This window comes from Piliocolobus tephrosceles, chromosome 2 (genome assembly GCF_002776525.5).
Source record: "Piliocolobus tephrosceles isolate RC106 chromosome 2, ASM277652v3, whole genome shotgun sequence".
NCBI lineage: Eukaryota > Metazoa > Chordata > Mammalia > Primates > Cercopithecidae > Piliocolobus > Piliocolobus tephrosceles.
The window spans coordinates 89754338-89781290 of NC_045435.1; the positions used below are offsets into that span (position 1 = coordinate 89754338).

The 26953-nt window shown below is 57.8% G+C and overlaps 1 protein-coding gene across 1 annotated transcript; it reads right to left on the reverse strand.

The window, feature by feature from the left end:
- Window positions 1–520: 520 nt before the first annotated feature.
- Window positions 521–26684, reverse strand: PTH1R (parathyroid hormone 1 receptor). Its single transcript, XM_023231686.2, has 16 exons — window positions 26565–26684; window positions 23118–23172; window positions 20624–20746; window positions 10239–10341; window positions 8396–8530; window positions 6337–6447; window positions 6110–6228; window positions 5835–5929; window positions 5448–5643; window positions 4850–5003; window positions 3286–3346; window positions 2893–2959; window positions 2513–2607; window positions 1705–1846; window positions 1581–1622; window positions 521–1039 (listed from the first exon to the last, which is right to left on the reverse strand). The coding sequence occupies exons 3-16, from the start codon at window positions 20696–20698 to the stop codon at window positions 653–655; spliced, it is 1782 nt and encodes a 593-aa protein (XP_023087454.1). The 5' UTR covers window positions 20699–20746; window positions 23118–23172; window positions 26565–26684; the 3' UTR covers window positions 521–652.
- Between the last annotated feature and the right edge of the window lie 269 nt (window positions 26685–26953).

Here is a 26953-nt window from a genome sequence, read left to right on the forward strand (position 1 = left end):
CAACCTCAGTCACGGAGGCACGTCAGGTTGCGGGTGGATGCTAAAGCTCCTGCGTGGAGGGCTCCCTGAGCGGCCACCGGACAGCCAGGAAAGGTCCACTCTGTGGCAGGGCCGTAGGCTTGGGGGTGTGGCCAGGGACCTGAGTTATCTGCCAGCAGCCCTGGGTGGCAGTGATGGGGACCAGCAGTCAGAAGAGTTGGCCTAGAGGAGCCTGGTTCCCCACGGGGCCTCGGTACAAGTGTGGAGAGCAGCTCCACAGCTGGCGGCAACGGAGGCTGAGGCTGGATTCCCTCATGGGTCCACTTGGCTGCTGTGTGACCCCTGCAGACTTGAGCCTCTCTGGGCCCTTTCTGCTGGATGATACCATAGGCCTGATCCCTCCCGGTTCTAAAGTGAGACCTGAGGATTCCTCCATGACTCACGGCCCTCCCCCCACAGCTTTCTCTGGCTCCCAGCCCCGCCCTCTTGGAGCAAGTCCCCAGTCTGGGCTACAGGAAGCCACACACCGCTTCCTTTTCCTTTTTTTTTTTTTTTTTCTCTTTTTCCCTGTTTTTCCTCTTGGCCCCAGCTCTGAGTGGGCAACCATTCAACCACCCATCTTTGGTCCATCTGTCCATCCACCATGTCAGCAGGTCCAGCCCCCAGCGCCTGGTCACATGACTGTCTCCCACTCTTCCTGTAGCAGGGCGGGTGGCCGCTCAGGCCCAGAGGCCTCCTCGTCCAGGCCTGAGCAGGAGCCGTTGAGGAACCCATCGTCCTTGGGAGCAGCCACGGCAGGTGGTGTGGTCTCAAGGGTCTCCAGAGCTGGGGCCCCTGGCTTGGCATGGCCAGGCAGCTGAGGGTGGCCATTGGTGGTGGCAGTGGGCAGTAGGCGGGGGCTGAGGGGCAGGCCGAGTCCCACACGGGGGCCGACGTTGGTCACACTTGTGTGGGACACCATGGGGCCATAGCTATAGCTGCTGCTCCCGCTGCGTGCCTTGCGCTTGAAGTCCAGTGCCAGTGTCCAGCGGCTCCAAGATTTCTTGATCTCAGCTTGTACCTTGGGGCAGTAGGGGTGAGGCAGTCAGGTGTGTCTCCCAACCCCAGCGATGCCCCATCCCTGCCCCTGGACACCCAGCACGGAATGAAAACGGGAATAGGGGGCTCCTGGGAAACTCCAAGGCCAAGTGAAATCCCATCCTCACAACGGGGTGCTTGGTTGCAGGCAACTCACACACCCAGAATCTACATCGCATCCTCAGAACAGGGTGCTTGGCTGCAGGCAACTGACACACCCAGAATCTACAAGGTTCAGATTGCCCCAAAGGTGCCTGAGTCCTCCAATCTGGGTCAGAGAATTCAACCATGAGGCTGGGAAGGCACTTGGCAATGCCAAGTGTCTGGTGACCGAAGAGTCCCCAGATCCTAGCACATCCTGAGCCTGCATCATCTGGAAAGACTGCTCTGCTTTCAGCATGTCCTCAGGGGTGTTCTTGGAGGAACAAAGAAGTAACGGGGTGGAAGAATGGAGAAATGAGCCTGAGGAAGCCTCTGGGGTATGTGCCCCACCCTGCCCTGCGCCAACACTGTCTCCTGCTTACCTCGCCATTGCAGAAACAGTATATGATGGCGACAAAAAATCCCTGTGAAGAGGGGTGTCTGGAATCAGGGCCTGTCCCCGGAACCCTTCCCACCCTCAGCCAGGCCAGGGCCAGCCTTGCGCACCTGGAAGGAGTTGAAGAGCATCTCATAGTGCATCTGGACTTGCCAGAGCGTCCCTGAGACCTCGGTGTATGGTGTGGCCATGAAGACGATGTAGTGGACGCCAAAGAGGGGCATGAGCACCAGCGTGGATTTGAGCAGCTTCCTGGGCCAGCGGGGCAGGTAGGTCAAGGCCAAGCTACTTCCCCTTCAGCAAGCATCGTGCCACCCCCCACCCTGCCAGCCCCAGGCTCCGGAAGCTCAAAGGGACCCAGGGCTCAAGTCACCACAGGAGGACAACCCAGTTCACCTGCATGGCTGCCGTCCCGGCCAAGTGCTAATAGGGCCCCTTGGTTCTCAGCGGTGTCCCGGAGCGGACTTCAAATGACAGTCCCCCTGTCCCTGGGCCCTTCGCACCTGTGGAGCCCTCAGCTGGCAAGCACTCCCCTCCAAGGTCAAACCTCACTATCCCACAGTCCACTGCTCAGGTTTCAGTTGAGCTGCAGCCTTCCTGGGGCCACCTACCGCCTACCTGTTCCTCAGACTCCCTGCAACCAACTCTTTGAGGAGAGGTTCAAGTTTGTCCCACCCTCACAGACTCCAGCTCTAGTGCAGGGCCTCATACAAATGGGCAGGCTGGCTTTGGGGTGCCCCTAGGGCCTCCCATCACTGCTGGGCAGGCCAGGTGGGTGAGGACAGCCAGGGAGTCAGACGCTGGGTCCTTTCCCTTGCCCCAGGCTCGTTCATGGGGCCACTGTCTTTCCTGGGGTACATGGTACCGGGACTCAGGGACCCCTGAGGAGCCAGGGCATGGCAGGCATGGCGGGCTCACCGGTACTGCTGCCGCGTGTCACACCGGCCAGCGTTGGTCTCCCGCAGCTTGGTGGCGAGCACCCGGACGATATTGATGAAGAGGATGAAGTTGAGCTGTGGGAGTGAGGGGGCTGCGTCTGGAGGCTGCACCCTAGCGGGGCGGGGCAAGGCCTGGCAGCCACGGCCATAGGTTCTGCTCTGTCACTGCGTCTCTGGGTGGCTCCTTGGGCCCTTGGTTTTCCTTTCTGGGCTGGAGTGTGGATCAGCTGGTCCTCCGGCCTCTGTGGCTCTGACACTGGGGTCCAGGGAAGCCTCCTAGGTCCCTGTCAGGGGCTGGTTCCGGGGGGCCCAGGCACACATCCCACCCTCCCCTGTGGCCAGCAGCCCACCCGTGCTTACCACAATGGAGGCCAGGATGGGCACCTGGATGATCCACTTTTTGTTCCCGGAGCTCAAGTCCCAGCACCTGGGGGAGGTTGAGGCATTAGCTCCCACCCCTCCTGTTCCCATCCTAAGACTGCCCACAGAGGCCCAGATTTGGTTTGGTGACATTAGCTGTTGAGGACACAGGGCAGGGGGGTTGGGTGGGGCGAGGCCTCAGGCCACCCTCACAGGCATCTTTGTAACTAGCCTCCTGTGACCCTGAGGGTGCTCCTGGCTCGAGGCTAGACTGAGAACTCCTGAGGCTGGGCCATTTGAGGCCAGGGTACAGGAGGCCCTCTCACATGCTTCCTGGAAGAAAAGGGACCCAGGGGTGCTTCTGGCCTGGGCCCCTTCTCCACCTGGACCTACCCGGTGTTGGCCAGGGTAGCTCTGACACTGACCCACACAGCCACGAAGACAGCGGGCAGACCTGTGGGCACAGAGGGGGACAGTGTGCGGGGCTGTGGCTACTGTCCACAAGGTCATCCCCCCTCATCCTTGATGACCCCCAGCTTACCCCACCATTGCCCTGAGCCCCTGACCCTGGGCACTTGGGCCACTTGGTGACAGAGCCACACTCTGCCATGTAGTGCCCTAACAGCCTCCCCTTGGAGCTCCAGCCCTCAAAACCCAGCTCAGCCTCTGCCCCCATCTTGGCTCCATGTCATATGCACATATATGGGGTACAAGGTATAATATAATAATAAGGTATCACTAACTGATCCATGCCCTGTCCATTTCCTCTGCAGAGGGCACTGCTTTGGACTTGCAGCTCCCATGGGGAGAGAGCCTATTTTCCGCATTTATTTTTTATTTTTTTTATTTTTTATTTTTTTGCCCCAGTACAGCACTCCCACAACCTGGTTTGAAAGGTCCCAGCCCTCATGGATGAGACTGGATGGGGTGAGAGGTTTTTGTCCCAAGCAGAGGCCACAGGGAAGCCTCAGTATGTCGGTATGTCCTGGCCTGTGCCAGCTCAAGGGGCACGTGGCATCTTTGGGTGAGCTGTGCCTCTGGGAAGGGAGCCCCAGGTCCTCCCCGACTGCACACCACCAAGTTGACTCTAGGCCTGGTCCACCCTTGGAGGGATAGGGTATGACCTGGATTTAGGGTAAGAAAAGAGCTGTGACATTCCTGTGCCCCAGGATCCTACGCACTCCCAATCTGCATGTTGCCAGCCCACTAGGACACTTCCTAGCCCCAGAGCCTGCATCAGTTCCTGGGACCAGGCTCAGGTCTCCCCAACTGTGGGGCTTGTCATGGTGAGGTCAGGGTCAGGATGTATGTCGAGGGTCAGGCAGGTGGTGGCTGTTGACCTGCAGGCCTCTGGGTGCTGACTGCGGAGAGGGCTCCAGCCACCCGGCCCACCCCTCTGCAGTCTGGCCAGTTGTCCCGGAGCCCAGCCAAGCTCTGCAGCTGCCAACAATAATGGACAATTATCGGTAACTGGATCCCAGAGCCTGTAGGGGGTTGGGAGGAGTGCACGGCTCCAGCAACCCATTCTGCAGAGAGGCTGTGAAGCCCAGGTGATGCTGAGGTGCTGGGCCCACGGCTCTGGGCCATGGACCCCGCAGGCCTGCTGAGGCTGGCAGTGGTGTGGCCAGATCCCAGTTCCAGCCCCAGGCTGACCTCTGTCCCAGTATCCTACTCTGATCCTGAGTTGAATTTTGGCCTGATGGTCCCTCCTTCCCCTGTCCTGGGCTGAGCCTCAATTCAGGTGAATCTAACCCCAGGTGAACCTGATCCCTGGCCAAGCCCTGCTGTTCCAAGCCTGGAATGGGGTCAGGATCACAGAAGGGCGGCAGGCCTCTCTCCTGCTGTTCCACTTGGGGTGGGATGTGCTGTGTGGGCGCCTCCCCCCAGGGGCTGCCCTCTCCCTGTCGCCCATGATCCCACCCCTGCTGGCGCCTCACTACCCGCTGTGCCCGCGTACCCCAGCCGAAGACTGTGAAGCCCCACAGGTACTTCTTCTCTGAGAAGAAGGCCATGAAGATGAGGCTGTGCAGGTACAGCCCCTCCACCAGAATCCAGTAGTAGTTGGTGGCCAGGAAGTAAAGGAAGAAGGTCACGGCCACCCTGCAGCCCGCCTAAGAGACCAGCTGGTGTTAGAGGGCAGGGCCTGCCTCCTGGAAGTCAGGGCTGGGCTGGGGGGCTGGGGCGGCGGGAGGGGACAAGTGGTGCAGGCCAAACAGTCCAGGAAGGGGCAGGCTCCGCTTGGGGGCTCTCTCAGTGGGGTGTGGTGTCAGGGGCAGGAGGCAAACCGAAGAGGTAGAGTGGCTGGGGGTACTGGGTTGAGGCAGGAGCCTTGATGGCAGCACGGGGCGTGTGGGACCCTGAGCTCTTGGCAGCAGGGTTGGTGGCAGAGCTGAGGGTTGCGAGGGACCCCGTGAGACAGGTTTCAGTGACTGAAGCTAGTGGGGCTGGCAGGAGGCAGGCAGGGCGAGGGCTGGGCTGGAGGGGGGCGGGGCGGGACCCCAAGAGGCCAGAGGCCAGTGGCGGCACTGGGAGTGGGCAGGCGGAGGGGCACTCACGTAGCCGGCAGCGGCGGTGGCAGGCGGCAGGGGCGCCTGGGCGATGGCGCGCAGCTCCTCCTCAGTGAGGCGCTCAGCCTCATCGAGTGTGGCGCCAGAGTAGAGCACCGCATCCTTGACGAAGATGCTCACGGCGCGCAGCATGAAGGACAGGAACAGGTGCATGTGGATGTAGTTGCGCGTGCAGTGCAGCCGCCTGCGGGGCGCGCGACATCACCGTGGGTGGGGGCACGGGGACGCATGGCAGGTGGGCATGGGCAGGAAGCTGGGCTGTGTGCGGTAGGTAGGGACACCCGCCGGGGGTGATGGGTGCAGGGAAGGGGTTGCATCAGACCTCGGCCACCACCCCCTCCTCCACCATGTCCCGAGGCCTCTCGCCCCGCCCACCTAAAGTAGGCCAGGATGAGCACAGCTACTGTGAGGGACGCCAGGGACACGGAGTAGCCCACGGTGTAGATCATGCCCAGGCGGTCAAACACCTCCTGTGCGGGGGGAGACACAGTCAGATCCCTGGGACCCAGGGTTAGCGTCAGGGTAAGAGCAAGAGGCCAGGGTAAGGTTGCTGGAGGAGTCAAGGTTAGGAGGCAGGGCTGGGTCAGGGGTCACCCGTGGGGTGGGAGTGAATTTATCCCGGTCACACTGGGAAGGAGAAAGGCTCGCACCCGTTCACGAGTCTCATTGGTGAGAAATTTGACACACTCGCTGTAGTTGGCCCACGTCCTGTTGTGCCCAGGCACCAGCTCCCAGCTGCCATTGCGGTCACAGCGTCGGTAGGCATGGCCTGCAGGTCCATGGGAGGTCAGGGCAGGCAGGGAGGTCTGGAGGCACCGAACCCCTAACTCCAAATCTCAGCCTCCCTCTGATCCCCACCCCTTCCAGCAGGCCTCACCTTTGTGATTGAAGTCATAAATGTAGTCCGGACAGGGCACAGCCACCACCTCACCTGGTGCCCCCAGCGGCCAGCACAGAATGTGGTCCCATTCAGGCAGACAGGGCCGCCCTGTGCCCAGAGACAGATAGGGTAGGGGATACCAAGGGAGAGTCAAGGCCATGGTTAGTGACCCAGAAGGATGAATACATCAGTGTGATTTTTTTTTAGACGGAGTTTCGCTCTTGTTGCTCAGGCTGGAGAGCAATGGCGTGATCTCGGCTCACTGCAACCTCCGCCTCCTGGGTTCAAGCAATTCTCCTGCCTCAGCCTCCCGAGTAGCTGGGATTACAGGCATGCGCCACCATGCCTGGCTAATTTTGTGTTTTTAGTAGAAATGGCGTTTCTCCATCTTGGTCAGGCTAGTCTCAAACTCCTGACCTCAGGTGATCCACCCACCTGGGCCTCCCAAAGTGCTGGGATTACAGGTGTGAGCCACCGTGCCTGGCCCATCAGTAGTTGTTGGTTCCTGCAGGGACAGGTGTGCCCCAGGCAGAAAAATTCAGGCTTTGGAGCATTCTGGAGAAAATAGATTTCTGTGCCCTGCACCCAACTGGCCTCAAAGAATTTACTATGGCCCCTGGGATACAGGTACTGGCACTGGCCCCATTTTCCAGATGGGCTGACAGAGGCCAAGAGAGGTAGGCAAGTTGCTGAGGTCATACAACACAGGGCCCTGTCCTCTTCAAGTCCTCAACCCCAGGCCAGGCTTCTCGCCTTTCTCTCTGCTCTTGGAACCACTTTCCAGGTGTCCTTGAAGAAGAGCAAGTACCCAGACTCACTCTCCCTCAGCTGGGAGGCTCCCTGTGTGCCCCTTCCCCTGGGACCATGGACAGGAGGCAGGAGGTCTGGTTTTTAGTGCCAGCTGGACTCCAAGTTGCTGCTGACCTCACGCAGGTGTCCCCGGTCTTTCTATTTCCATTTCCTCCTTGGGAAGTTGGGATTAACCACATCGGTCCACGCTTCTACCACCACCCAATGCCTGCCCTGAGTACCTGCTGTGAGACTCCCACGGCCACTGCTGGGGGAGATACGATTCCCCAAATCTCAGTGCTAACGGTGGGATTCAAAGTAGGGTGGCATCCCACTTTGGAGACCCAGCCTCACTGCAGGGAGGCTAAGTGATCTTGGAGGTTCCCCAGCCTCTGGATCTTCCACATTCCACTCCCAGCTTATAGCCCCCTTCTCTCTCTCTGTAGGGCTCCAACCACAGGACTCTCCAGCCACCCTGGAAGGCTGCCTCAATGGCTGGACCCGCCCTGGCTTGGTGAAAGGCTCTCTGTCCTGGGCGCCATATTCCCAGCCCCACCCAGCCAGGCCCACAATTCCCTCTGGTCCCCAGGGAGCCACAGGGTGACCACAGCCTCCCAGATGTGGCCCATCTGGAATCCGCTGCCCACCCGGCCGGTTCAAACCGGCCCTGTGGCCAAAGCCTGGGCTCTGTGGCTACCTCTCCTCATCTGCTTCCCTCCCTTCTCTTCTCCCCGACTTGTCCCACTGCCTCTGGCCCCACCTCTGCCACTGCCCTCCTCTCCTGCTCTATTTCTGTGGCCTTCCCCACTATGTGTCCCCGTGTACCTCCTCTGACACACTGAGCCCTAGACTTCAGTGTGTGCCTCCTGGTCCCCTCTCTCTCTCTGACCGTCTCTCCCTGCCTTTCTGTTGATCTCTGTCTCCATGCCTCTCCCTGTCGTTCTCTATGTGCCATTCTCTCTCTGTCTTTGTGGATCTCTCCCTGCCTCTCTGCCCCCAGGGTTCTCTGTCATCTCTCTCTCCATGGGTGGCGCCATAACCCTGGGTCCACTCTTGGCGTGGTGCTGGCAAGTTCTCTGTTCATCTCTCTCTGAGGCCTGAGCCATTCAGCTCCCCTTCCTTCCCACTAGACTCTGTCTTTTCCCAGCCCCTTGCCTTTTACTTTCTATAAGAGCCAAGAAGCATGTGCTCACATGACAGGGGCAGTGCAATGGGCGTGGGCGGATCCAAGCCCATGCCAGCTGGATGCATGGAAGCAGAGACATACCTCGGTACCTGCTGCCAGTGGGCGCCTCCTTGTCCTCCTCAGACTCGGGGTAGAGCTTCCCAGATGGCTTATCTTTCCTGGGCTTCCCTGATGTGGACGTAGATGTCCATCCCTTGTCTGATTCCATTATGTTGGCTGCAGAAACCAGGGTGGTAATGATGGCTGTCAGCTGTGCTACAACAGGAGACCCGGGGTACTCTTCAGCCTCAGACTCCCCCTTTGTCCAATGGGGGGGGGTTGTCTCCTGCCCTGCTGACACCCAGGCTTTTGGGAGATCTGAGACGATGGGTGAGGAGGTGTTTAACAAAGTGTAAAGTGCTTGCCAGGTGAAGTAATAAGAGGAGGCGGAGACTGTCCCCCAGGGTTGGAATGGGAGTGTAGGATCAGCTAGTGGGGTGAGCACTAAACCTGAGCAAGACAGAACAGAGGCGGTGTCCTCCCACCCAGGAGTCAGGAGTGGGGGCCAAGGCCACGCAGCAGTGAAGGCCCCACCAGGGGGCGCACGCTGAAAGCAGAGTGGGTGGAGATGTCACTGGACAGGTTACATGGCGAGAATGAAGTCTGGCCTGAGTGCTGTGCAGGTAAAGAAGCTGGTGGTGAGAAGACAAGAGCAAGGTGGTACAGTCAAGAGTGGACAGAGAAGGCCACCCCATCCCCTGCCCTGGACCCTCAAGTATGATGTTCACTGCTTCCACAGTGGCCCTGGAGATGCCTCATCTGAGATGGAGCCTGGCCTCTCTTCTCATTGGAGAGATGCTGGAGGTCATTTTTTTTTTTTTTTTTTTTTTTTTGACAAGGTCTCCCTCTGTCACCCAGCCTGGAGTGCAGTGACATGATCACGAATTACTGCAGCCTCAAACTCCTGTGCTCAAGTGATCCTCCCATCTCAGCCTCCCCTATAGCTGGGACTACAGGTGTGCACCACCACACCTGGCTAATTTTTAATTTTTTTGGTAGAGATGGGATCTCACTATGTTGCCCAGGCTGGAGAGGTCTTTCTTCCTAGCCATAAAGTCTTCCTCATTTTCTGACCTGTATTCCTTCAGCCACCGCCCAAGCTCGGCCCCACTGGCCCTCACATGTCGGGTCTGTGGCAATGATGGGAAGCTGAGTCCAGGCAGCCTGGACTGGGATGAGAATGACTGTGCTCATTTTCCTGCCTCCACCCTCGGGCCTCAGTGTGGGGATGTGGGTAGCAGGATCCGGTAGAGCAGGAAGAGACAGGCTCCATGGTGGATGGTGAGGGGCAAAGAGAGGCTCCCTCCAGGCTTTCACAACTAAGAAGAGGGGCTGGGTCCAGGACCCAGAGCGAGGAGGCCCACCGGACCCCCCAGATCTCGATGTGACTGGGAGCCACTGCTGGGGCTGGCATCGGTGGGGCTGTGACTGCAGAGACCATGTGAGTCTCTGTGGATGTGAGCAAAATCCGTGTGCCACAGAGTGTGTGTGTCATTGTGTGCTTGTGTTCTGGGCCTGCACCAGCCTCAACCCCGGCAGAACCCTAAGGGCTTGTCAGGGGAGGAAGCTGCTCCTCTCCTTCAGTCAGTTGGGGTCTGGGCCTCTTCAGTTGATGAGATTAACCCGACAGCCATCAGTTTGAGCGCTGGTGGTGGGCAACACAGGGACCTGAGCTCAAGACTTAGGACAAGCCAAGGATGCCCGAGCCTGCTGACTCCACTCTTGCACCACACACCCCACTTCAGTCCTCACTTCGGCCTGGCCCCCTTTACCTGAGTCCACCCCCACAGAGAGCCTTCACCTGGCTCTGTATCCTGGGTCCCCCCCTCGACTGGCCCCTCCCTCACCTGGCCTCATCCCCAGACCCTCTTCCTTTGACCCCCACCTGGCCTCTGCAGGACCTCCTTGAGCCGTTTTTCACACTGGGCCTGAGCACGGTGCAGCAGGAAGATCTGTTCCTCTTTAGTCATGACGTCATCTGCATCCACCTGCCAAGCCGAAGGTCAGACCACAGGCAGGACTTTCTGGCGCAGCAGCAGGTCCCAGAGACATCCCAGTTTCCCAGAGGGATTACCCCCTTTCAAAAGGCCCTGACTCTAGAGGGAAGGTGGGGTTTCCCCTGAGTGTGGAGAATCTGCTCTATGGAGCTCGCACCTTACAGATGGGAGCTGTGGCTCTGACGGGTAGGGCCTGCCTGATCGAAGGGAAAAAGGGTGGGGGGCTGTCTCCTGCCTGCCCACCAGTAACCCTGTAGGCTGCAGTCACTGATATTCTCTGTCCAGTCCTTTCCCCAGGGGTACATGGGACTGGAATGGAATGTACCAGGGTGGATCCACATAGGATCCCGGCTGCCTGCTGGGGACGTGAGTCGGGGGCGAGGGGTGGATAAGGAGTGGTGAACTCTGGGGAGACAAACCCAGCCTGGAGTCCTTCAAGTACTGGCACCCTGGGGGGCCTTGGGAGTCACCAGTTTCCATCTCGGCCCAGCTCCCCAGTCAATGCTGTCCCCAGTGAATGATGAGTGCCTCAGTGCCTCCCCTCCTTACAATCCCGAGAGAGAGAGAGAGAGAGAGAGAGAAAGAGAGAAAGGATAGAGGAACTGCTGGCACGCGGCCTGGGTTCGGCTGGGCACTCTGGTGCTGGCTGTGGGTGGGAGTCCCTCTCATTTCACTGCTTATCTGGGAGCTCCCTCCATCCAAGCCGACTCCGGAGTTCTGATGACACTCAGGCCCTCACTCCTGCTATTCTCTGCCTGGAATGTCCTTTCCCTTCCGTCCAGCCTGCACACCCTGGGCCCTGGCTGTCACCCACAGGGACTCACTGGCCTCATTATAAGAAAGGAAATGAAATATGCGGGTGGAGGCTCACCCCTGAGCAGGTGGCTGCTGAGGGGTCTGAGCCTCTGTCCTCTGACTTAAGAGAAAAGGAGTCGGGGTAAAGGCAGCATCCCGCCCCGGGAACAGCTTGGTGTGCCCAGCCCAGCCACTCCCGTGAGTGTGACCCGCAGAGGTTAAGGCGGTCTCTGATACCTCCCCAGGGCGGAGCTGTGAAGCCCTCAGCCCCATCCCTCTTAATTCAGGGCCGTGTTTCCTCCGACCCCTGGGCAGGGGTATGTCCCCTGAGATGACCCCCTCCACCCCTCTCCCAAAAGGCTACGTCTCCTCAGCTCCGGGGCAGAGCCGCATCCTTCAGACGCGCCGTGGCGGGGCCGGGGCCCAGCAGTTCGAGCGTGGTTGTGCAGGACGGGAGGACCCAGAGGAGGCAGGGGAGGAAGGAGGCGGGTCGGGGATGGGGCGGGCCAGGTCAGGGAGCCTGGCTGCAGGCAGAAGTTAATTGACCGCGTCTCTTGGCGGCAGCAGCGATGGCTTCCAGGGCCAAGGAGTCTCCAATTGGCTCCGCCGGCCTCGGGTTCTGCTGGTTCCACTTAGCGGAGCCGCGTGCGCGTCCCTCTGCGTGCGCGCGCAAGTGGCGGCGCATCCCCTGAGTGGCCGGCGCGTGCACTTGTGTGTGCCCGTCCGTGTGCGTTCTCACGTGGAGACTGTCCAGCACGTCAGTGTGGGGTGCAAGCCGGACGTGTTTGTGAGCTTGAACGTGCACATGTATTTCTGGGCATAGGGCGGCGTGTGCGTGTCTGTGAGTGGGGCGGCAGCTCCTTCGCCTTTGAGTCTGTGGGTGGCCCGTGCTTCTGGTGTCTCTGGGGGCTGAGGTGGACCCTGAGATCTCGGCTGGACCACTGCTGTGGACCCCAGGAAGGGCTGGAACAGATCCCCACGTGTTGGCGGCTGGCCTAAGCTCCTCTATCCTAGTCCCTTTGCTTCCACAGCTATGGCTGAGCCGGCTGGGGTAGAGGTGGACACAGAATGACTGGATGGCTTAAGGGAGAACAACTTGGACTTGCCAGGATCCAGGGGCCTCCAAGACTAACCTGAAGCTCTCCCTGTGCCTCTTACATGGGGGATCCATGCTGCTGAGGGAGCTGATTCCTGCTCACCCCACTTCATTTACAGCACCCATTCACTACCATTTCCATCGCTGCTACTAGTACCTCCATCAATAACCATCATTACTGTCACTAACACCAACACCAGCATCACCAGTCCCTCCCAGTATACTACCACCACCACCACTGGCATCACCTCACCGTTACCACCATGAGCACTACTGTAACCATCAATATAACCACCATCACCACTATCCGCACCATCACCACTGGTGCATCACCAGCACCACTGCCACCACCTCCAGCATCACCAAGGCAACATTAGCACCATCACCAATACTACCACCTGTCCAATAACTACCATCTACACTGCCTCTGCCATCTTGTTGTCTTACCCCCTCCCCACTATCCTCCTCCTTCTGCCACCTCCACCCCTCTCAAGACAAACCCATTGTGCTGTATTTTCTTTAGCTGATGGAGAGCTCTGGAGTGACTGATGGAGGCTCCCACCCATCCCTAGACACTTGCTGACTCACCGGGCCTCCCAACAGACAGACCAGCCTACTGATATGACTGGGGGTCACCCCTGATGGCCTAGACTACAGGCAGGTAGTCATGGCTTGAAAACTGCGTGGCCATTTGGCAGACTGACCGCTGAAACCTGACCAACACACCCCTCACTGGCTCAAGGAATTGGCTCAGCCTCTACCTCCTGCTGTTGGCTTTACCTTCTCCATGGCCAGGAGGAGGCACACCCCTTTGTCTGGAGTTGGGATGTTCAGGAGAGGAAAAGATATGTGTTTCCAGCACTCATGGCTCCCACACTCCCTCATTCATCCATAGGAGTGGTGGCCACACCTCTGGCCTCCCTGAGGCCACACCTCTGGCCTCCCTGAACTTCAGGACCTATTTCTCTGTTAGCACAGTCATTGCAACAAGAATAACTCATGTTAAAGTTAAGGAAGCACTTTCCCAAGAAGAGGAGGACAACCCCACACCAAGTGCACTACCCCTCCAAACCTTAGCTCACAGCTCCATGCCTGGAATGCCCCCACTCCTGTTCACTCCTCTCTCCAGCTGTGCCCTCCTCTTCAAGGAGATTCTGCCACCAGCCCCAGAGTGTGAATCCCACCTTCACCCTTGACTGGCTTCGTGTCTGAGAAAGTTGCTTAACCGGTGTGCCTCAGTTTTCCTGTAAAATCAGGGTAATAATAGGGCTGTTGTTGGCCGGGTGCGATGGCTCACACCTGTAATCCCAGCACTTTGGGAGGCCAAAACCAGGCGGATCACCTGAGGTCGGGAGTTTGAGATGAGCCTGACCAACATGGAGAAAGCTCGTCTCTACTGAAAAATACAAAATTAGCCGGGCGTGGTGGTGCATGCCTGTAATCCCACCTTCTCGGGAGGTTGAGGCAGCAGAATCGCTCAAACCCGGGAGGTGGAGGTTCTGGTGAGCCAAGATTGTGCCACTGCACTCCAGCTTGGGCAACAAGAGTGAAATTCCGCCTCAAAAAAAAAAACAAAAAAAAAAAAAGGCTGTTGTGAAGGTTAAATGAAGCACTTCACAACAAGCCTGTGCAGGGGTGAAGCTCAGGAAAAGCTGGTTGCTATTGTTGATACTGTGAGCAGCAGCAGCAGCAAGTCACACCCCCGCCATGTGCACCCCTGCTGCCTGGTGACATGGGTGCTCCCAGCCAGGCCAGGGACTGGGGGAGATTATCCCATCCCCATGGTGAGGGGTAGATGGGAGATGGAGCCCCAGGGAGGACTGGGGGCAGGGACCCAGGAGGACCTGCCAGATAAGGTGTTCCTGGCAAGCTTTTGGGATGGACGGATATCCCAATGGCTCCTTGCATTTCTGAAACCACTCTGGACTTACATTAGGATTCCAGGTTAGTGCCAGAGCCCCCAAGCTTGAGCTTAGGAGGAAAAAGGACCCTCTCCTCTGCCTCTGCCCTGGCTGAGGAGGCCTTATCTCCTGTGGATGAAGGGGAAATGCTGACAGCTGTAACTCGTCTCAGCCTGGCATGCCTCTCCCCGCCCCTCCTACCCTCTCCCCCTTGAAGAGTTCCTGTCTTCTTGGCCCAGTGCCAGGGTGCAGAGGACTTAGGCTTGCATCCCCTTAGATCCAGCGGATCTGCACATCTTGGGACTCAGGGGTAAGGACTGAGGGACTGGGGCTGGGCTGTGGCCAGGGGTTACTTAGTTCATACCACCACTTATGGGCTACCCAGCCCTGCACCAGGTGTCCCATATCCCCCCAACACTCTTCCTATGGTCCTGATGAGGGCTGACTTGACTCCCCCAACCCAGCCATCGCGGTGCTTGGCTCCAATACCCACCACTGTAGCACATCCTCCCCATGGTCAGCAAGGAGCTTTAAAACGCATGCCTCCTGCACCTTCTACCACATCCCCATCTTACAGACAGGGACACTGAGGCCAAGAGTCACAGAAAGAGGAGGGCCAGGGATGGAGCTAAGATCTGCTTGACACTGAAGCAGCAGCCCTGGAAGACGGGAAAGAGAGGAGGAAATGCCCAGCCACACGGGTACCCTGGCACTAGCCACGGTATCATCTTTCCACAATCCTGGATTTTAGCTGCTGCATTAAACAAGTCTCCCTTTGCAGACCTCCTAGGGCAGCCTCCCCAAAGCCGATTCAGGAGCGGAGGTGGGTAGACATAAAGGTGACAGTGATGCCGGTGATGGCAGCTTGTCCCCAGCTGTAACTGGGTAGAGGACGATTGGGCTCTGGTGTTGGGAACGAGGCCGTTGATGCCTCCAGCACAGCCAGAAGGAGAAAACCCTGGCTAACAGGAGATCCCTTCGTGACCTCCTGGCCTTCCTACAGCCCTCCTCCAGGTTCTACTACTGGGACCCATGCTGGCACCCCTGGATGTCTCCTGTGCCAGCTGGCTGGGACTGCTCCCCAACCCCTGCTGCCCTCTCTCTGTCCGGCTGGCCTGAGCAGACTCCTCGTCCTACCCCACCACCGCTGACAAGTGCTGACTTTTCCTCCCCTTCGCCAGGCCTTCCTGAACAGGCTGCCTGTGTTTGGGGCTGGGAGGGGCTGGGGGGGGAAGAGGCACTATGACGCCTCTCATCCCAGCCAGCCAGCGTGGCCGCCTTCGGGGCAGGCAGTGGGATGGAGCCTGGGATAGCGGAGTTGGCTGCTAGGACCTGGTGGATCTTCACAAGCAGCCCCTACCTGGGCTGAGGAATCAAGGCCCAGAACAGTATGGCCTAATCTAAGCCATCGCCTGCTCAGCAGAATGGAATCCCACTAGGTCTCACCTCGGGCATAAGACTGGCCCCAGAGTTGGGGCTTTTAAGAGTTTGAAGGTCTCTGATGTTTCTGCAAACCTGAGCAAAACTTTGCGCCCTTCTCCCAGTCACACTATATTTTGCAGACAATTTCAGAGGTCTGCAAAACCCTCGCCCCACCTTTTCTTTTTCCTGAGGACTCTCCTTCTGAAATAGCTGCCTTCCTGATGTGGTGGCTGGACCAGGGAGTGTCCCCAGAAGGCCCACAACAGGAATCTGGGGGAGGCTACTTGACGCCTCATTAAAACATTCCGAAGAAAACCCAAGTTCCTGGGAGGGCTTGGCCCCCCTCCTAGTGCTCTGTCCATAAGCCGTTTCAAGAGCTGAGGTGAATGCGTTTAAGGGCAGGTGATATAAAAAGCTTCAACAAATCAATATGAAAAAGACAAATAACCCATAGCACGATGGTTAATGGCCCTGAGCAAGCTCTCACTGTAAAGCCCAGAAGTCACTGGTAATCAGCAAATTAAAATGACAAGAGACACCATTTTTCACCTATCAAAGCAAAGGTGAAACACAAAGAATCCTCCTAACATCCTATGAGACAGTGGACATGGGGAGAGAGGCCCTCCTGGTTGGTCTTGGTGTTGTATAAGTATAAAGCAGCACAAGCCTTTCAGAGGGCTTTTTGGCTATGCTATTAAAATAAAAAATGTGTGTATTCTCAGACCCAGCAATGACAAAATCTAGAAATATCCTACTAGGAAATAGTCACATGGGGACACCAGAGGGCATTTCAAGGAGCTTCCCTGCCACCATCTGGAATCACGCACACATAGACATACACACAAATTATGCAGAAATGATCTAAATGTACATTCCTATGGACTACTTAATGAGTCCCAGGTTTTGGAGTACTATGTAGCATTAAAAAAAATTCATGTTTACTGAAATGAAGATCTCTAAGACACACCTTTACGTCAAAATATGTATGTGGCAGAGCCCTATCTAGAAACCGATGCCATTTATTTAAAAACAACCAACCAGACAGATAGACAATGATGAAACTATCTACTTGATATGTACACAAAGAGGTACCATTTGGAAACACACAGAAAGAGGAAGGAGAACGCCCCTCTACCCAAACCGCTAAAAATGGTTTTCCCTAGAAGGGAACTGGGGCTTGGGAGTGATCAAGGAGGGCTTCTGTTTAATTTTTATTGATTGACTCTTTTTTTCTTTTCAGAGACAGGGGCTCACTCTGTCACCCAGGCTGGAGTGAAGTGGCGTGATCACAGCTCATTACAGCCTTGAACTTCTGGGCTCAAGCAATTCTCCCTCCTCAGCTTCTCAAGTAGCTGGGATTACAGACTTGTTTGACTCTTTTATAAGAACATATTCATATATCAGTTGTGAAGTTAAAAATAACAAAATAACAAAAGGATTTCTTTTCTTTTCTTTTTTTTTTTAACAGAGTCTCACTCTGTTGCCCAGGCTGGAGTGCAGCGGCGTGATCTCAGCTCACTGCAATCTCTGCCTCCTGGGTTCAAGCGATTCTCCTGCCTCAGCCTCCCAAGAAGCTGGGATGACAGGCATGTACCACCACGCCTGGCTAATTTTTGTATTCTTGGTAGAGATGGGGTTTCACCATGTTGGCCAGGCTGGTCTCGAACTCCTGACCTCAGGTGATCCGCCTGCCTCGGCCTCCCAAAGTGTTAGGATTACACACGTGAGCCACTGCAGCTGGTCATTATTTAATTTTTAAAAAAGAAAGAAAAAGAGAAAACCCAGAGTGAGGCATGAGGATCTCCTGCCAGCAGCAAATCTCATGCTGCTTTGGAGGAAGGAATTCAGTGCAAAGGTCTAAAGATCTGGATTCAAATCCTGCTGTGCCATAGACTCACTGTGTGACTCTCAGGGCCCTTTCCCGTAGAAATCACTGGGTGAATGGATGAAATGAGAAAATGATCTGTGAGTTTCTAGCTCAGAATCTGGGGACAGCCACTGTTCTGTACATGTTGGTTTCTTCCTGTCTTTAAAAGCAAGCAACCGGCCGGGCGTGGTGGCTCACGCCTGTAATCCCAGCACTTTGGGAGGCTGAGGCGGGTGGATCATGAGGTCAGGAGATTGAGACTATCCTGGCTAACACGGTGAAACCCCGTCTCTACTAAAAATACAAAAACAGCTGGGCGTGGTGGTAGGCGCCTGTAATCCCAGCTACTTAGGAGACTGAGGCAGGAGAATGGCATGAACCCGGGAGGCAGAGCTTGCAGTGAGCCGAGATTGCACCACTGCACTCCAGCCTGGGCCACAGAGCGAGACTCCATCTCAACAACAACAACAAAAAAAGCAAGCAACATGGCCAAGCTGCCCCCAGAGCAGGCTGGAAAAGGTCCCACACACTCCCAGCCTGTGAGTCCACACCACAGTCTCTTGTGAGTCCTACCCAGTGGTCACATCTTCACATCCAAGGCCTGCCCCATGCTGAGCTCCAGCTTCTCTTGTTGCAGTTTCTCCTCCACATGTGTACATGCGTCCTTAGGAGGACGCATCCTCAAGGACAAGAGTGACACTTTGCCTACTACTCGCAATCTGTGGGTCCATCCCTTCCTCCAAACTCCACCCTCCCAGACCCTCAGGCTCCCACGTAACTATTTCCTGTACGGCAGAAGATGGACCAGCTGAGTCTGGCCACAACCAGTGTCCCCCCGATGGAATGCTCTTTGGCCCCCAAATGTGAGGTCACTGGAGATGCGAGCCTGGTCTTGGGACCAGCTGGGCAGATAGCATACAGGTTTGGTGACTGGCCATGAGGTAAGGTTGGTGGGCTTGAGGGGCATAGGTGCAGATCTAAAGGGGTGCAGTAGCCCTTTGGGCTCAGGAGAGGGAGCTGGGAGGCTGCCAGCTTCTTGCTGGCCCCAGATGAGTCCAGGGGGCCCATAGGATATTGGATGGGTGAGTAGGCTGCCCCCGCCCTTCAGTCCCAATCTTCTGGCCCCAAAGCCAAGGAGTGGCCAGTGAACTCACATGCCCCAACAAGGTCCTGGGCAGACTGAGCACTGGCATCTCTCCTTCTACCCTCAGACATGGGCCAGGGTGAAGCCAGGAAGATTCTCTGCATATATCCCAGCTTCCCTGGAGAGCAGTGGGGCTCTGGGTACCCATACTCCATACACACATAGAGGTACAGGGCTTGGCACTGGGTTGGCATGAGATAAATAACGGTCATTGTGGTTGTGTGATTCGGACCAGTTAAAAATGGGGACAATAACCTTCCTCCAAGGGTGATTGGAAGGATTAGACTAGCTAATGTATGTGAATTGCTTAGAACAATGGCAAGTAGAAAGCCCTACAGAAGCATTTATGAAATACACATATGAAAACAATAGGCCTGGGTGCACAGGCGCTCACAAAGGCACACACAAACACACACAACTGCGCCTGCAAGTCATGCACCCACAGCTTCAGACACTGAAGCTCACCGTGAACTCACACGGGGACTCAGATACTCACAATCACACAGACCCAGATGAACACTATGCCCAGAGTCCCACAGAGCCCTGCTCTGACACAGACTTACTCTCAGGACACCCACACCCATCACCCGGTCTACCCCTCAGACCATCACACACCAAACTCTGGCAGGGGTGGTGGTGGCTCTATCCCTTGGCATTCGTCAGTACTTGGAGTGTCTCTGCAGAGGGTGTTGAGCTCTTCTGAACCTCAGTTTCCCCATCCACAGGACCTTGTATGGGGCTGTCTTTGGTGGGGAGCCTTTGCTGGGGCCAGAATTGTGAGGGTGTAGGCACAGGTAAGTGGGAAGTGCTGAGGACCACAGAGAAAGCGAGAGCCTCTGATTATGGGATTCTCAGGCAGATGTTTCTTCCAGGCCCTCTTTTTTAGAGATGGGGGAACTGAGGCATGGAGAAGGACAGCCCAGGCTTACACAGGCATCATGCAAAGGTGGAGGAATTCCAGGCTCCTGGGAACCGCCTGGAGCTCTGCCCTGTGTAGGGAGCTGCAGCTGGTTAGGAGGAGGCGGCTACCTGACTGCGGCACTCTCTAGCAGGCAGATGCCCCCACTGGGGAGCAGGGAGAAGGGGCTTTGAAGTTAGGCGCACAGGCAGACAGCCTCCTTAGGAACTGGCTGGTCCCAGGGTATGGGGTTGCTGTGGAATAGGACTGAGGGTCTGAGACAGCCCCCTTCGAGAAAGTGGCCCCCAGACCCTGCGTCTCCAGCTCTCTGCCTTTGCCTGTCTCTCCCTATTTTTCTTTGCTGTTCTTGGTCTGTCCACCCCTCTAGCTGGGGGGAATCTCTCCTCCCCACCCGGCTTTGTCTCTGTCTCTCCTCTCCCTCTAGCCTTCCCAACCATTCTGCTTTTAGGTCTCCACTCTCAGGGAGTGACAGTCTTCCCAGGGGTCTCCTCACTTCCCCACAGGGTATGCTGTGCTTCTCCTACAGGGGTGCACTGTGAGGTCAGTCTCTCCTTTAGGGACCTCCATCGCTCCTCCATGCCACACCACACCCACCTCCTTGGAGAAACAGCCTCTACCCTGGGTGAAGCCAGACATGTGTGCATGTGTGTGTGTGAGGGCTGGAGGGGCCCCCTAAATCCTACCCCCTGCCTGGATGATTCTGACCTCAGACCTACATTCCCCGTGTCCGGAACTGCAACAAAACTTGCAGAAAACAGAGGTCCCCAAAGCAAAGTCTGTGGGAGTACATAGCAGGGCCAAAGCCCAGCCTTCTGCTGGGTCACACTGTCATCTTCCAGGGAGAAACAGCCATGGTGCTCACAGAAGCAGAGGATGGGGAAACCTCAACCACAAATTTCCAGATTTGGGACCCCAAACGAGGCTTCAGAAATAGGGAGGCTTCAGGCAGCTGGAACCCACAGTCCAGACATCCCAGAGACAGCAGGCACCCAGGATCCTGGATCAGAGGGGACTCTCACTTAAAGTTCTAACTACTAGGGGAACTCAAGACTGCGTGCCTTAGACCTATCCCGCGGACCCCAGGGTAAGCCCGCAGCCTGTCCCGGAGTGTTGGCGGCGGGGGACTCACCAGCGCGTACGCGGAGCTGAGCACGGGGCAGCAGAGCAGGAGCGCCAGGCCGGGTGCGATCCGGGCGGTCCCCATCGCCACCGCCTAGGGCCGCGTCCCTCGGGGCAGCCGCCGCCGCCGGCCCTGGTGGTGGTAGGGGGTGCAGAGCTGCGTCAGGTCGGCCGCCCCGCCCACGCCCCGGCCTAGGGGACCCCGGCGTCCCGGCGGCCCGAGGCCCCGGGGCCCGGCGCGGGGCCCATGCGCTGAGGGCGAGCGAGCGAGCAGCGCAAAGGAGGGAGGGAGGGAGGGACAGGAGGGAGGGAGGGAGAGCCGGAGGCCGGGCGGGCGGCGGGCGGGCGCCGAGCGCTGCGGAGCGGCCCGTCTGCCTCGGAGCGGAGAAATCACATCCATATGGCCGGGCCCCCCGCCCCCGGCCCGCCCCCCGCCCCCCTCCCGCGCCGCCTTTTCTTTCTTTTTTTTTTCTTTTGGGGAAATGGGAGCTGTGGCTTCGCCCCACGCCCAGTGGGGGGAGGGGGCGGGGGAGGGGTCGGGGTCGCGGTCTGCGGGGGGCGCGCAGGACTGTTATTTTTAGCTCCGCGGCTTTCGCCCGTAGGGAGTCAGGGCCGAGCAGGGGGCGCGTTCTGAGTCGCGCGGGGCGTGCAGCTAGGGGATGCGATCCCAACTTTGCAGCCACACTGAGCCCTTCGGTGTTCCGGCCGCCAGCCCACGGCCGCTCGGCCTCCTGAGACCCCAGCCCCTCAGCAGTGGCAGTCGCCTCCCGCACCCCTTCCCCATCCTCTGCCCGAGCCCCGCTTGCGCCTGTGCCGCTCGAGCGCGCCAGCGGCCCCGACGCTCTGTCGGTCTGCCTGTCTGTCAGTCCGTCTCTAGCTACCCCGGCCTTGGCCTCAGTTCTTCCAGCGGCCCCAAGCTCCGTTTCGGTCACTCCCTCGCTCCCTCCCTCCCCTTTTTCTCTCTACGAAAACATTTGCAAGTTTCCAAAAAAGCCACCGAGCCGAGCGGCGTGGGGCTGGCGACTCCCCCGGGTTCCGAGGAGGCGCCGCCGACTGACACCGAGACAGAGCAGCCTGGCTGCTCCGGCCAGGCCCGGAGTCGCTCCTCCCCGACTCCGGCCACTTCCCCTCGGCGCGGGTCCCCAGCCCCGACTTACTCCGAGCGCGCCGCCGCGGCCCCCGCCTTGCCATGGATGTCGGGGCCCCCCCGACAGCCTCCCCAAGCCAGCGCCCCGTCCGCGGCCCCGGGGGGACTTCATGGAGCTCTCGGGATACCCCCCCACTGGCCGGCCTAGCCTCCAGCGCCCCCCGCCCGGCCGCCGCTCGGAGCCACCGCCCGCAGCGCGCGTCCCTCTCCTCGGCGTCTGCCGCTCCCCTCCCCCCAGGTCGGGCGCCTCTTCCCTCCCCCGCGCCCTCCCAGGCCTCTCCGCCCCCACCCCCTCCGCCGCCGACGACGCGGGAGTGTGGAGAGGCCGAGAGGAGCCCGCCGCCCCCCGCCCCGGGACATTGCGCTAGAGGCCGAGGCCCGGGGTCTTACAGCGGCGGGATGTGAGTGCTGGGGAAACGGGGCGGGGGCAGCTGTGACATCGAGACCCGAGCAGGGAACCCGGGACGCCGTCGCTGCTTCATTCTCTTTTGGAAAGCACGGGCTTTCCCCCCCGCCCCCCCGCCCCCCGATCATCCGGTCCCCGCTGGCGAATAGAGACCCTCAGCGGAGAAGCAAGCTCTCTTTCTTCATGGGCGAATCCCCTGGGGAGGCTGCCCGCTACCCCCGCGCGCCCCCGGCCGTGACGCTGTCAGTCCACTGGGCTCCAGTTCGGGCTGGGTCGGGGTCCCTGGGGAGGCCTCTAGGCTGCCAGGCCCGAGCCGGGCTTGGTTGCTGCCGCCCTCCCCCACTTCCAGCCCCACCCTCGCCTCGTCCCCTACCCTCAGTCCCAACCCAGGCCTGTCGTTCCGCTCGGCCCTAGGCCAGCCCCGACCCCTGCCCAGGTCTGCAGCCACACATCCCGCTCCCTCCCTGCCCAGCGTCTCTTCGGGTCTGGGTCTCCGAGTCTCGACCCATTCAGCTGCTGGCCGGGCCTCTCCAGCTCTCCCGGCCCCAACCCCGGCGACTTGAGGCTGCCAGACCTGGGGCTCAATCCAGACACCCACTCTCAGGCTTCACCTCCCTCCCCCGTCCCCACCCCCACTCCCAAAAGCTATCGGCAGGCTCATATCCGCCTGGGACCCTCGACCTAGGGGAAGGCAAGGAGGAGTCCGCGGGGGTTGGGGCTGAACGGGGCGGGATTTCTGTGCTTGGCTGGGGAGAGCACGCTGGAGCTCTAAGAGGAGGGGACCTTCGACCCCAAACCTACCACCTCCCGGTACCAGGTGGGGAAATCGAGGCGGAAGGAGGGGCTGGGGATGCCTGGAGAGGAGGGCTTTAAGGATGGCGGAGGAAGGGAATGTGTGAGGCCCTAGGAAATGAGTCTGGGCTAAGCAGCAGCCTGTGCTTGCCCGCTTACCAGTTGTGTGTCCTGGACACTACCACTCTTCGGCTGTCTGGACCTGTTTCCTCATCTGCAAAATGGAGAGGTTCGCCAGCTGATTCAAGTGCAATGTTAACTTTACTGTTTAGTTGCCACGAGGGTGGGCGTCCTGGCCCATGGGCTCCAGGGGCTCTCCAGACTCAGTCTGTGGATATTGAGCTCTTCAGAGCCAGCAAACCTGTCCTCTAACCCTCAGTGTGAATCTGCCAAGCCCAAGCCCTAGGGCCTAGGATCCAGCTGCAGTCACCCTTCTGCTGGCTCAAGCCCATCCAGCTTCCAGACTGCACTCCCAGGTGCATTCCCCTTGTATTCTTCTTTCTTCTTCCTTCTCCTCCTCCTCCTCTCTCTTCTTCCTCTCTTCCTCTTCTTTCTTGCTCTTTCTTTCTCTTCTTTCTCTCTCTCTTTCTCTCTTTCTTTCCTTCCTTCCCTCTTTCTTTCTTTCTTTCTTTCTTTCTTTCTTTCTTTCTTTCTTTCTTCTTTCCTCCTCCTCCTCTTCCTTCTCCTCCTCCTCCTCCTCCTTCTTCCTTCTTCCTTCTTCTTTCTTCCTTCAATGAAGTCTCACTTTGTTATCCAGGCTAGAGTCCAGTGGCATGATCTCTGCTCACTGCAACCTCTGCTTCCCAGGTTCAAGTGATTCTCCCAAGTAGCTGGGACTACAGGTGTGCACCACCAGCCTGGCTAATTTTTGCATTTCTTGGTAGAGACGGGATTTCACCGTGTTGGCCAGGCTGGTCACGAACCCCTGACTTCAAGTGATCCACCTGCCTCAGCCTCCCAAAGTGCTGGGATTACAGGTGTGAGCCACCAGCCCTGGCCCTCCCCATGCATTTCTATGGCTGCCTCCCTTCTCTGTGCCCACTGCCCTCATTTCTTGTTCTGGTGTTCAAGGGCAGTGCTATTTGAGACAGTTTCCTCCAAAAATGACTCTCCCTGACAGGAACTGTCTGCTAGACTCCTGGCCTTCTTCACACATCCACTCTCCTGCTTTTGTCCTTGCTGCGTCCTCTGCCAGGATCATACTCCTCTGCCTGGTGTAAAGGACACTTCCCTCCCTCCTTGTGTGCCCACATCCTCCATTACTGGAGAGGGAGGTTGTGATTTCAGGGCTGCCTCCTATGGTATGTAGACTCCTTGGGACAGAGGCCCAGGTGCCAGAATGGGCACCTAAAGAACACTTGTGGTTCTTCGGTGTTATATTTTAATGGTCTCAGCTTTATTATGCCTCTGTTTCTTTTCTTTTTTGAGACAGGGCTATTGCCCAGGCTGGAGTGCAGTGGTGTGATCTTGGCTGACTGCAACCTCCACCTCCCAGGTTCAAGCAATTCTTTGGCCTCAGCCTCCCGAGTAGCTGGCATTACAGTTGCACACCACCACACCTGGCTAATTTTTGCAATTTTAGTGGAGATGGGGTTTCTACATGTTGGCCAGGCTGGTTTCAAACTCCTGGCCTCAAGTGATCTACCTGCCTTGGCCTCCCAAAGTGTTGAGATTACAGGCGTGAGCCACCACAGCCAGCATTTTTTTTTTTTTTTTTTTTTTTCCAGACAGGATCTTGCTCTGTCACCCAGGCTGGAGTACAGTGGCACGGTCACGGCTCACAGCAGCCCGGACCTCCTGGGCTCAAGCAGTCCTCCCACCTCAGCCTCTCATGTAGCTGGGACCACAGGCATGAGCCACCACACCTGGGTAATTAAATTTATTTATTTTTTTGGTAGAGATGAGGTCTCACTTTGTTGCCTAGGCTGGTCTCCAACTCTTGGACTCAAGCAGTCCTCCTGCCTCAGCCTCCCAAAGTGCTGGGATTACAGGCATGAACCACCGCACCTGGCCTATGCCTCTGTTTCTGTGTCTCTAAGTTTTATGGTTCTGTGACCACTGATCTCCCAGCCTGCTTTCCCCCTTGGTGATGAGAAAAGAACATTAATGGAGGGATTGGAAGGACTGAGAGATAAAACTAGAGGCTGAGGGAGGAGATCTTTTCAGATCTGACACCAGGGAAAACTTGAGATTTAGAAACATACTATTTGTACTTGGGAGGACCAGAGTGGGCTGTGGAGAGGGCTGCAGAGAGGAATCTTTGATGGGTGCTGGGCCTCTTAAGGGCATTCCCCTTGCCATAACTCATGTGCCTCACCCCATAGTCCCCTGCTGGACATTCCACAGCTGTGGGTGGGGCCACAGATCCTCCCTCTTACCCTCAGGCCTCTGGTTAAAGTGCCACCATGGGGTGGGGGTGTCACACATTAACTGGTAGCACCTAAGCACCTGGCGGAGTCAGCTTGCCCTTTTTGACAAGCAGGCCCCAGGGGCCTGGTTAGTCAGTTTCTGGTTAGTATCAGGTCAGTGTTAGTTTCACTGGAGTTTGAAAAGGCCTGGCTGAGGGTGGGGAGTAGGAGTGAGTCCCTGTCTTTAATCCCCAGGCTGGGGCCTAGGAGGAGGAGCCAGGGTGGTCACTGGATCTCAGAACTGCAGTAGGGGCTGGACTCTGGCCCCACCCCTGCTGGTGTGGCAGCCCCAGTCTGACAGGCCTCTGCTGCAGCCATCCCACTGTGAGTAGGGCTCTGGCCAAGGTACACAGACCCTGGGGCCAGGGTGGGCATCAGACACCAACAAGCAAGGCAGAGGCTCAGCTCTCTGAGCAATGCAGCCTGGTTCCCTCCCTCAGAAAACCCCTTGCCCAGACCAGGGATTCTCTGGGACTAATGGCTCACATCTATTTCTGAGTCCTTATATTCCCTCACTGCTTCATCCCAACACTAGCCCCAAAGTCAGCCTGCATCCAAGCTTAGCCCTGATCCCAGACTAAGCTCTATCTCCATGATGAGCCACAACCTCAGGCTGAGTTCTTATCTCAATCTGATTTCTAGCCCCTGGCTGAACTCTGACCCCAAGCTGTGCCTCCACCCAGACCTCTCTCAGCTTCCAGGCCCCTCTGGAAGCTTTTTGAGGCAAGAGGCCAGTAGGGGAGGGGATGGCCAGGCCATAAGTGAAGCGAGGTGCCACTTTTACAGCCATTTCGGCTGCTCATAAACACCCCCTGACACCCGGCTGAGTCGCTGGAGGCTCCCATGGCAGCTGGCTGGGCAGCCCCCTCCCCTTGCAGCAGAAGCATGGCTGTCTGGCTTTCTTGCCTCTCAGGAAGATGAAGGGAGGGACGATGGGGGCACCTGGGGCCAGCAGGCTCTGTCCCAGCGAGGGAGCACTCCCAAAGAGCTAGAGGTATGGGCTTTCTGTCCCAGCTGGCCTCATGGTTACAAGCCCCCTGCTGTCATAACACCAGGTCCACAGATGTGTCTCCATGCAGGCATGTCTTGTCTGCCCCACAGCACGGCCCAGGTACTTACACACTCAGCCCCGGGGAAACCACAGACTTGGACCTCCCAGCTGTGCTCAGGCCCCCAGGCTCCCCTGGCCCCCGCTCACCTGGAGCCCACGGGCCTTCCAAGTCGGGCCTACAACTGCAGAGCAGACTCAAGTTGGCCACGGGGAGGCCATGGATAGTCCCTGAGCAGCTTCTGTGGCTCAGGCCTAAGCTGAGGACAGGAAAAGGCCTGAGTCAGAGCTTCCACTTGAAAAGAAAAATTAATTATTTTTTACCAAGCCCTACACTGGCCCAGGACTTTGTCCCAGACCCCTAGTCGGGAGTAGGAGGCAACAGAGGCAGATCCAAGTGTGCCAGTGTTCAGATGCCCTGGGTTGGGCCCTCCTCTCAGCACCCATGGGTCTGCCTGCCAGGTAACCGGGCCCACTCAGGCTGCCAGACATGTGTGTGCCTCAGTAGTCCTCCCCTTGCCCTGCCACGCCTCTCTCTT

Bases quoted from the DNA above. Each gene is read 5' to 3' on its own strand.
- PTH1R (XM_023231686.2), bottom strand. From the start codon at position 20,698: ATGGGGACCGCCCGGATCGCACCCGGCCTGGCGCTCCTGCTCTGCTGC. The intron at 10,342-20,623 runs GTGAGTCCCCCG...TCGGCTTGGCAG, and splicing joins TCAGCTCCGCGTACGCGCTG to GTGGATGCAGATGACGTCAT. The intron at 1,040-1,580 runs GTAAGCAGGAGA...TACTGCCCCAAG, and splicing joins ACTGTTTCTGCAATGGCGAG to GTACAAGCTGAGATCAAGAA.